Source organism: Mus pahari, chromosome 15 (genome assembly GCF_900095145.1).
Source record: "Mus pahari chromosome 15, PAHARI_EIJ_v1.1, whole genome shotgun sequence".
NCBI lineage: Eukaryota > Metazoa > Chordata > Mammalia > Rodentia > Muridae > Mus > Mus pahari.
The window spans coordinates 20,315,004-20,326,475 of record NC_034604.1 but is presented as its reverse complement, the minus strand read 5'-3'; the positions used below and the strand labels follow the sequence as shown (position 1 = coordinate 20,326,475).

Here is an 11,472-nt window from a genome sequence, read left to right as displayed (position 1 = left end):
GCCTCTGCCTCTCTGCCTCTGCCTCTCTACCTCTGCGCCTCTGCCTCTGCCTCTGCCTCTGCCTCTGCCTCTGCCTCTGCCTCTGCCTCTGCCTCTGCCTCTGCCTCTGCGCCTCTGCCTAACTGTAGACTAGCTGCCTCACTCCTCCTGTCCAGTCTTCCTTGATATGATGGAGTGTTATTGACCCAAAGAGCATTAGTAGCTTAACTTTAATTTGTCTCCACAGGTTAGGAATGTTGCCCAAAGAAAACAAAGTATTCTGAGATGTCTCACAGAAAGGTCCTTTGTTGCTGCTGTCGGATGGGTTTCTAACAGTGCTCCTGGCATAGTTTAGTTCTCTCTCTCTCTCTCTCTCTCTCTCTCTCTCTCTCTCTCTCTTGCATCCCTCCTTCCTTTGGTCCTCCCTCTTTCCTCTTTCCTCCTCCTCCTCCCTCAGGTCTTCCCTCTATCTCTTCAAACATTTCACAAGGTAGATTTAGTGTCTACCTTGGTGTCCTGCAGTTATGTTAGAACAGATGCTTTTAAAACAGCAGAGATTCAGTGATGGAGAATAAGAATGGAAGAGGAGGTCAGCTTACAGGAAAATGACAGGAGAGATGCTGCCAGAATCAAGCTTACAGGAGAGAAAAGAAGTGATTTTCGAGATGATAGCTGCCCCCAATGAGATTTTATAGAGTTCAAAGATAGGAAAGATCATCAGGCCCTTTGTGGTACCCCACCCCAGATCTGAGACCCGCTGATAACAATTTAGATAACTGTTACTGCTTTTCTGAATACTAGACTGGTGTTCCATTTAAGAGCCTGGACACAAGGTAGTCATGAGACAGTCCTGCAATTGCCCAGGATTGGTTCATACCCACCAAAGAGCTGACATTGTCCAGCAGTGAACCATCCCTAAGCCTCCAGCTTATCCTTATCTTTCCTGTCTACCCCTCCAACAATTACTTACTGGGCACTGACTCAGCCAAGATGCTCTAGGTCCCAAAGGCATGCTAGGAAAAAAGGAGACATGGTCCACGCTCTGCGTGGCCTAGGGGGATAATGCGGGTAGCATACTAAGGAGATTTGTATTATTGGGCTAAGAAAGTGGCCTCTGAGCAACAAGGTAAGTAAAAAAAAAAAAAAAAAAAAAAAAAAAAAAAAAAAAAAAAAAAAAAAAAAAAAAAAAAAACGGGGCAAAGGCCTGAGGCAGGAGACTGGCTTGTCCCTGGATGAAGGAAGGCCAGAGTTAGAGCAGAGAGACCAACAAGCTCAGGAGCAAACCTCATGAGTTTCTCAGTCATGTAAGGAATAGAGATATAGGTTGGGGCTCCTCCTCTTCTTGAATATTTACAACTAAGGCTTGGGGACTGTGAATAGATGACAATGGACCTGCCTCTAACTATAATCTTCCATACATGCCATTAAGGGCAGAAGCCAGGAAGGGAGGAGGAAAGGGAGGGAGAAGAGAGAGTGGAAGAGGGAACAGAGAAAGGGAGATGAGAGAAAAAAACGGGAGGAAGGAGGAGAAGGAAGGAGAGGAGAAAGGTGAAGAGAGGGGGGAGAAGGACGACAATACTAGGAGAAAGAAGATAAAAAGAGGGAGGGTGGCAGTAGCAATGGTCATAGGCCTTAGGTGGTCACTAGGCTCCTGGGTCTCCCTCCGCCAGCTCTATAGCACTGGAAGCTCCAGTCTCAATAAGGAGGATGTGCTCCCATATACACAAGCATTCACAGAAAACAGACTTAAGCCCAAATGTGACCCACAGAAGACGGTAAGTAAAGAGAGGGGCACCTGCCACCATCTAGCTCTGGAGTGAGAACAACAGTCACTGGCAGCCTTTGAGGAAAGGTAGCCACCACCTAAAACTTACCTGGAAATGCAAGGAGCCAACTGAAATCTCATCCCACTTCTCTTCTTCGAAAGCCCTGGCTCCCTTGGTAATGATATTGGCACGGAAGCGGGAGATGAGATCCTTCAGGGAGAATGACTCTTCCTTTCCATGTTCGTCACTGTTCAGATGGACCAAGAAGGGTGAGTGGGGAGAGGTGGCACATGGTCACACAAATGCAACAATTCTACACACTTGGCACTCCATGCCTGACTATACCGATTCTCCTCTGGCCTGAGGCCTAGATGCTCAGAACAAGCTTCTCTCATGAGTGTAATAGCAAGACACCCACCTGTTAGATACAGCCATGGCCCCTCCCTAGGATATGGTCCCACCTCCAAGGAGAAGCATACAGGAGGCAAAGGATGGACAAGTCTTAGATGAAGAAGCTGGATGAACAGAGTAAAGAGAAAAAGGACACGGAGAATACCAGTTCTGGAACATGGGACAGGGCACAAACAGGACAAGAGCTGTCAGCAGGCTGAACTCTAAAGACCTGCTTTGCACAGAGACTGCACTCTCTCATGCAGGCCATGACATAAGATATAAATAAAATTAAAACCATAGAGGATAAGATTCTTTGGTTGTTTAATGAGACAGGATCTCCCTATGTTACCCGGGTTAACCCCAAATACACAATCCTCCTGCCTCAGCATCCCAAGTGATATGATTATAGTCATGCATCACCAGGCCCAGCTTGTATAATTCTTGTTTGAAAGTTTTGCTTACTTATACAAAATGGCTTTCTGTGTTTCCATACACCCCAGTCAGTTCAGAGGAATACACTCAAACAGCTCTTAAAAACTTCCCCCAACCCAGGAGCGCACACTCTGTTCAATCAAAGAATGAGTGAAACTATTCACAGTGTAAGAAATCTAAATAAGAGTGACATCGGTCAGGTTGGCTCAGATGAGGTATAAGTGGGGTGCGATCCCTAACTTGATCTGGGGTTACTTGGATGCACACCCCTGTAAAACTTCACTGTCAGGTTTAGGGATTTTCGCACTGTGCATAGTTTGAACAAATTCTAGAATTTCTAAGTTGGTATGTGCTGGGAAGGGGCAGGAGACATTCACTAACCATGATAGAATATGTTCTGGGGATAGAATTGGAATTCCGTGGGTTGCTGTAGAGGGGTTAAGGGTTGTGAATCCCTTCTAAATGGCAGTAGTCACCTAGGAGCCAGGGACTGGGAGATCCAAGCCTAGCTTCACTGCCCCTCTGGCAACCTGAGGAGACTGCAGCTTTCAGTCCTTTGATTCTGGATTTACTCTCAAAGCTGTTACAAGCTTCTTTGTGTTTTGTAGAAAGGAAGGCTTCTTGCCTGAAAACTATTGTGTCACCGTGCAAATGGCGGAGCTCATCAATCTGCATCTAGAACAGGGAGAACCAAGCCCTGCTCAGAGTCTCCTGCCTAGGACATCACTGGGGATGCTCAGCCTTGCTCTAAACCAGCTGCTGGGAAACATATTCCCTGCTGGTAGGAACCAGGGTTACAGCAAGCCTGTCCTTCTCTAACCTTTACATTGCAGACCCAGAAAACGTCAGATTCATTATCCCTTGTTCTGCATGTTGGAGCGAATGTCCCTTGATGCTGAGAAATTCGGAACGCCAGAAACCTCAAAGCCGTGCCACAATTCCGCACCCAAGGAAGACAAACTGGCTCGTGGCCAGGGGACCCCAGAGCGTGTGCTCCCGGGAGACTAGAAACTCCAACGGCCAATCTTGAGGGGAAGTCACAGAGTGTCCCATGGCCTCCTTTCAGCTGTGTGTGTTGCTGCTTAAGGTATAAACATGTGTGCAGAAGTCTACATGGCACACAGAAAAAAAAAGTGTGTCCAGGAGTGTGTTCCTACCTTTCTGGCCTGAGAATGAGGAATGAGGAGCCTATGCCCACCATGGCCTGATGGGACAGCTGGATGACTGTCCCTAATTCATTCCCTGGTTACCGGATTTTAGTTTCCTCTAAGGAAAAATGAGGAGTTGGTGTGGTCAGAACTTCCTGGAGTTGAGATGGTATCCTAACAGCATCTGTGCCCTCAGGAGAGCGGTAGGGGACAGGGAGCATCCAGAGGCATTGGCTGTGTCTGAAGGTATAGCTGACAAACAAAACCGGCCTGTAATCACACTCAAAATGTTTTTATAAGCACTCCCTGTATGAAGTAGGGCAGGAATCCTAAGAGGCAGGAGACAGTAGAAGGGTGGGCAATGAAATTAGGTCAAGCTGGTGACAAATTAAAACAAGGAGTAGAGATAGAATAATTAAAGCCAGAGCCAGTGGTTCTCTGTGTTTCATGAGAGTATCAAGAAAGACCACGGAGGGGCTGGTGAGATGGCTCAGTGGGTAAGAGCACCCAACTGCTCTTCCAAAGGTCCTGAGTTCAAATCCCAGCGACCACATGGTGGCTCATAACCATCTGTAACAAGATCTGACGCCCTCTTCTGGAGTGTCTGAAGACAGCTACAGAGTAATTACATATAATAAATAAATAAAGCTTAAAAAAAAAAAAAGAAAAGAAAAGAAAGTCCACGGAGCACACTATAGTCTTGACCTTAAATGTCTTCACGGGCCCATGGTGGAGGCTGGATCCCCATCATTATACCACTAGAAATGGTAAAAACTTTAGGAGGTGGCACCACTAGGCAGTATTTGAGTCACTGGAGACATGTCTTCTCCATTATCTCACCATGCACTCCTGCTGGGATGTGCCACATGGGCCCAAAGCAACAGGGCCACCAATCATGACTGATGCCTCAAAAGCGGTGCATCGCTTTACAGGTTAATGGCCCAAAACATTTGCTATAGCAACGGTGAGCTGATCACATGTCCCCAGCACTCACATGATAAAATACTGCACACATGAGGAACAGTTCAGTCCCCAGCACTCACATGCAAAGCCTTGCTCGGTGGCACCCACTGGTCATCCTAGTGCTGGAGAGGTGGAGTCAGGAAGGTCCCTGGGGCTTGATAGTCAGCAGGTCTAGCCTGGCCTAGGTTCAGTGAGAGACTCTGTCTCACAAAACAAGGTGGAGAGTGGTGAGAAAGAAGCCCGAGACTGATCTGTAGCCTTCACGGCCACTTGTACATGTATATACCTTCTTATCAATATGCATGCATGTGCACACGCTCACATGCACACGCATGCATGGAAGGGTGGAAGGAAGGAAGGAAGACAAGAATTGGCCCCAAAGTGTTCACTGATGTCATTGGGACTCATTTCTCACTGCAACTGCAGGGTCTGGACTCACCACCTTCCAGATCTTTTCTTCCCAGGTGGGCACCAGGTCCCCCAGGGGCAAATAGTTATTCTTGTCTCCTGACCTCAGGGGAAGGGTCTAACCTGGCGTTTAACTGCTGCTGAAGCTCCAGAATACTTGATGTGTTCACCAGCAGATACTGAGCCTCGTTCACCAGGGACAGGGCAACCGCAGTACCGGGAGGCTGACCTGAGAAGGAAGCAAGGACAGAAGGGTTGCTTTCCAGGAAATGCCTCCAGCCCCGCGGTCTCTAAAGGCAGATGCCTTCCACAAGGGGAAAATGTAGAAGAATGCTCTAAGCATGGCTCAAACCTCTCCAAAGACAGAAAGAAGTGGAAAAACAAGGTCCAAGCATATCCGGCATCAAATAATCCAGAGAAGAAAATAATAGAACACTGACATGAATTTAATCTGATGAATTTTGTTTCTGTAGCAAGGTCTTATTACATAGTCAGGCTGGCCTCCAGTTCCCGGTCCTCCTGCCCCTACTTCCCTGGGTTATGGCTGCGTGCCACCACACTTAACCTCAGAGCCAATGCTTGGAAGCAAAAGTGCAGGGCTAGAGTAAGCCCTGCCTGCCCTGGACAAGACTGGGAGGCTTGTGATGTATGCAGGCTTACACAGGGCTTCCATCAGTTATTTTCATGTGTACACATGTGTGCATGCGTGCGTGCGTGCATATGTATTTGAATGAATTCATATGGGTGTCTGCCTGCATCTCCGTGGAGGCCAGAAGAACTGAATCACTTGAGACTAGAGTGACTGATGGTTGTAAGCCATGATGCGTGGGCTGGAAATTGAACTTGGGTCCTCTGGAAGAGCAGCCAGTGCCTCTCACCACTGAGTCATCTCTACATTCCCACAATGACCTTCTAGATGTAACCAGAGAGAACGAGACAGACAGACAGACAGACAGACAGACAGACAGGCTGACAGGCAGGCAGACAGACAGACAGACAGACAGGCTGACAGGCAGACAGACTTTGGCAATAAACAGAAGAGGATACTCTAGCAGCCAGTGGGTTTACAAATGGTACTTATGTAGAAGTAAACAGAAAATTCAAAGCTATTAAAAAGGGGGAAAAAAACTGCTGAAAGAATCAGTGAAGTTGTATTTTTATCTAAGGTGGTGATAAAGGGTTGACTGGGTCAGAACCTGTAGAGCATCTTTAAGTAGAATCAGTGGTCTCCAGAGTATGTGATCCCACTCTATCTAGCCTCTTTGGTCAGCCTAAGGAGGGAGTTACCATTTCATCCTCTACAAAGGGCCTTCTTCCCCATCACAGAAGAAAGGCCACAGGGCTCCCAGCACTCACTGCCCTGGGGGCTGACCACCTCCAGCAGAGCAAACAAAAGTCCCATTCAAACCCTGGAGCCAGGAATGGGGAAATAAAAGTCTCCACAGCTGGGGCCAAAAGACCCTCCCACAGGTCAGGTGACACAGCCAGTCCTTCGCTGGCTAGGGAACTGCAGGACCCAATTAAGCTGTCAAGTGACAGACATGAAAGGCAATTCATGTTAGATCCCTGTGATCTGGTCACAGGCCTCAGAAGATGTCTGAGTGATGGTGTATTAACTGAGATCTGTTTCCCCTGCTCTTCATTCATGAGATTTCCCAGACGTAAGTGATGCTGAGCACAACCAGGTCTGTCTGCAAGTGGCAGACTCTCAAGTGTGGGAAAGCCCAGCGAGGGTTCCAAGGCTTGCCCTTTGTGTCCAGTAGTTATTTTTCAAGCTATATTGTAGATTTGTGTTGTTTTCATTGACTAGACATTGTTAAAATCATAAGAACATAATCCAAGAGAAATTTTCTAACCCAGATGGTCTCAGCAAACTCCATAGCCTTCTTATATGTTTCCATTTATATTCTTTTTAGTTCTATAGAGATGCGAGAGGGTAACAAGAAGGAGAGTTCTGTGCATAAAACAGGTCTGACAAGATTCTACTGAAGGAGGAATGAAATACACGTTTGAAAGGAAAAGGAAAGAATTCAAATGCCGGGCATGGTGGCACGCTGTCATCTCAGCACCTGGGGGAAAGAGGGACAGAGGCAGGCAAATCTCTGAGTTCAAGGCTAGCCCGATTTACAGAGATAGTTCTAGGACAGCCAGGGCTACACAGAGAAACCCTGTCCTGAAAAAACAAACAACGAACAACAAAAACAAATAAAAGACATATACACGGGCTGGGGAGATGGCTCAGTGGATAAAGTGGTTGCTGTGCGGGCATGAGAGCAGAAGCTCAGATTGTTAGGATCTACACAACACTAGATGCAGTTCTGTGCATTTGTAATTCTCACCTAAGGTGAGATGGGAGACAGAACTAGGAGAATCCCGAGGATATAGGGATAATCTCTTGTGTACTTTATGGAAGCATCACCTGTCAATAAAAATCTGATGGCCAATAAGCTGAGGCAGAATTAGAAGATGGGACATCTGGCAGAGAGAGAGGAACTCTGGGAAATAGTGAGGTGGAAAGATTCCCCACCTGGACTCTGACGGCCTCTGAGTCATTATTCAAGAACTGGGGCTTGGATGAAAAGGCCCATGTTGACACTAAGAGCTTGAGGTCCATGTAGTCTAGTATATGCAGCAGTGAGCCAGAAATTCTGCCTCAAGCAAGGCACACATGCACACACGCATACACACATACACATATATACCATACACACATATCATATATATATACATACACCATATACAAACCATACACAAACATACACACATCATACACACATTAAAAAGATATATATGTATATATACATATATACATATATGCTACACATATACACACAGATATCAGCTCACATAGTCACATGTATTTTAATGAAAACTCATAAAATTTACATTGCTATGGCATTAAGATGATTGTCACGGCACTGAAATAACTATGGACAAGTTGGAAAGAATCCTGTACACATTTTAACAAAATAATGTTAGATAAAATGTGCTGCAGGGCTGCAGAGATGTCTCAGCAGTTAAGAGCACTAGCTGGGGGTTGGAGAGATGGCTCAGCAGCTAAAGAGCAATGATTGCTCTTCCAAAGGTCCTGAGTTCAAATCCCAGCAACCACATGGTGCCTCACAACTATCTGTAATGGGATCTGATGCCCTCTTCTGGTGTGTCTGAAGACAGCTACAGTGGACGCATATACATAAAATAAATAAAACCCTTTTTAAAAAAAAAAAATGTAAAAATACTCTGGGGAATAATGAAACTTAATTTCTTTTTCCCCTAAAATCTCCAACCACAGAACTGGTGTGAGGCCAGCTAGTCCCGGGGAGCTTTGTCCTGGGAAAGGCATCCTGGAAGCAATCATAAGCCCACCGCTATCCCACTCCGATTCCATTTGTGCATCCATAGGCATGGTCTCTCCTCTGTGCCCCCCTCCCACCATTGCTGCATCTGGGAGTGCCAGCTGTGGTGCCATGTCCCCACGTTTCTTACTATGATGCAGCTGTACCCCAGCCCTCAAGGCAGGTCACAAAACTCCCAGCTTAGAACCTTGCAGGGCATCCTGCAGTCACGAGATGAAATCAGGAGTCAGTTGCCCTGTGAGTCCACTTTTTGGGCTGGGTGTGACACACACGGTAACCTAACACTCCATCCCAATGAGGTACCTTTTCTAGGCGTCTTCCTGGCGTTTCGCTGGAAGTGTGGACTTTGCTTGATTAAATGACATAGACGGCCAAAAAACTTTGACAGCCATCTTGAAACATTTTCTCCACAGTCATAAGTATTTACCCTGGCCAAAAATAAATAATACATAAATACATAAATAAATAAATGTTTATGTAGCAACTCTTTGAACAATTATTCAAAATATCAAGTGGGCAAATTAAAACAAGATAACACAAAATAAAATGTTGCCAAGTCCTCACTGCCAGGCAGCCTGAAGTAGACAGCTTGGAGAGCTTCAGAGATCTCTCCCAAGTCCAAGAAAATCTGAGATGCAGGGCCCATAGAGGCTTACACAGCCTCCTGAAGACCGTCTGTGAATTAATTACTGACCCTGGGAACACATAGATCAGACTTTGACACTTCTAGCATGATATTTTGCATTAGTAAGGCCTTGCACCCAAAATCGTGACCAATATATTATATATATATATATATATATATATATATATATATATATATATATATATATATATATAATCTGTATATACACATGCATGCCAGAAGAGGGCATAGATCCCATTACAGATGGTTGTGAGTCACAATGTGGTTGCTGGGAACTGAACTCAGGACCTCTGGAAGATCAGGCAGTGAAGAGCAAGCTGAGCCCTCTCTCCAACCCTCATGCCCTGATTTTTACAATGGGTTTGATGGAATGTTTTCTCTCACAGTCAGATCACATGGGCTGATATGTTTCATTCACGAAAATTAATGCTGAGGCTATGAGGTAATGATGTGTCAGTAAATCTGTTGATCTGGTGTTTTCACATTATAGAATCTGGGGCTGGAGAAATAGATCAGTTGTTAAGTTGTTCTTCTAGAGAACCTGAGTTCAGTTTTTAGAGGTTACATGGCAGTTCACCCACCACTGTCTGTAGCTCCAGCTCAGGGTGGGGAAATGGGGGGGGGGGGAGTGATGCCTCTTCTGACTTCTGAGGGCACCGGGAACACACAATGTGCACATACACCCATGGAAGCTAAACACTCAGACACATGAAATAAAATAAAACTCAAAGATACTCCAGGATCCCCTTAAATGTATAAGGTAAAGATTTAAGGTCACATCTTATGGGATCACAATATCTCAGATTACAAAGTGGATATTGCTGAAAACTTTAACTTTCCTGGGGAAAATAGCTGGCTCCTTTCTGGAAGAACCTGGAACCGAGAAGCCAGTTTGTAGTGCTAGCCCCTGTGCTTTCAGAGGTCACACCAAGGTCACAGCCATCACTACAGACCCATGGCTCTGAGCAGAAGTGCCTCTGACCTCCAGTCATCTAGAAAGCATTATTAACACTGGGTCCATGTAAAATGCTGCCAAGTGATATTTACATACAACCAAGTAAATAGCTGTACATATTCTAAATGGGCAAGAACTCTCACTGGGCTAGACCCTCACTGCCATGTATGATGGCCTGAGTCAGTCCTCAGAACCCATATGGTAGAGGAACAAAACCAATGCCTACAAGTTTTCCTCTGACCTTCACACACCTGCTGTGGCACATGCACCTACACACACATACACACACACACACACACACACACACACACACACACACATACACACATACATGCAAAGAAAAAAATAGTGAAAATAATTATACATATCCCTATGTGAATATTTCTTTCTGTCAGAAGTTTTGCTTATAGCATTGTGGGAAAAATGTTTACCCAAAATTCATTGTCCCAGTAAAAAATGTACTGGAATGAATATTTAAATTGTTAAAACTATAAAAAACTGGTACAAATGCTACTAGCAAGAAGATGTAGCTCTGCTTAACATTTTAGCCTCTAAAATGGCAGACATTCAACTGGACATCAGCATTACATTAACATCCTTTTCTTCTTTCCTAGAGGGAAAAGGCTCAGAGGGTACCTTGCCTGTCTCTTGGAAGCTCTGTGGTTGATTCTGATTGACACGTTGATTGGATTAAAAACACTAGGAAATTAGTGAGACACCCCTTTAGGCATGCCTGTGAGAGTTTCCATGAAGATGCTTCCAGAGAGAACCAACTGAGTAAGGAGGACACACCCTGACTATGGGTAGCGTCAACCCCATGGGCCGTATCCCGGGCTGTCTAAAGGGTGACAGGAGGAGACTACCCCAAAAGGTTCCCTGCCTCTATCTGTCAAGATATGATCAAGCATCCTTGAACTCTGGTTGTCATAGCTAGCAGCCATTCCTGACACCATTCCTTCGCAATCGTGGGGGACTGAACCCTCAAACCATGAGCCAAAATTAACCCTCCCCCACTGAGAGCTCTTCCTAAGTATTAGGTCACAGCACTAACTTACACAGACACTTGGACTCAGTTCAGGGGTAACTTTAACAAGTCACATCATGACTTGGGTGATGAATCCACAGCAGTTGCTGAGGGAAACACATTTATGCAATCCTACTATCTACCGAACGTACCTGTATCTCTTTCCATCCAAAGGTTTAATAACAATTCAGTCTAGAAGTTATAGGGTGGGTGATGGGTGAGTGTGTATTCATGTTTACATGTGGGGCTGCACATCTGTGTCCAGGTACATGAGTGTATGTGTGCATATGTGAAGGCCAGAGGTCAAATTTGGGTACCATTCCTCAGAAGCTGCCTACCTTTATTTCTTTCAAAACTTCAATTTGCCGGGCAGTGGTGGCACACACCTTTAATCCCAGCACT

At 45.5% G+C, this 11,472-nt stretch overlaps 1 protein-coding gene across 1 annotated transcript in view; it reads right to left on the bottom strand.

Annotated features, from left to right (window-relative positions):
- Mocos (molybdenum cofactor sulfurase) overlaps positions 1-11,472 on the bottom strand; it is a 48,570-nt gene that overhangs the window by 3,640 nt on the left and 33,458 nt on the right. The window contains exons 11-13 of the mRNA XM_021214997.2: positions 8,749-8,873; positions 5,213-5,318; positions 1,854-1,992 (exon numbers count right to left, since the gene is read on the bottom strand). Coding sequence (XP_021070656.1) covers positions 1,854-1,992; positions 5,213-5,318; positions 8,749-8,873 — 370 coding nt within the window. The remainder of the gene's footprint in view (positions 1-1,853; positions 1,993-5,212; positions 5,319-8,748; positions 8,874-11,472) is intronic.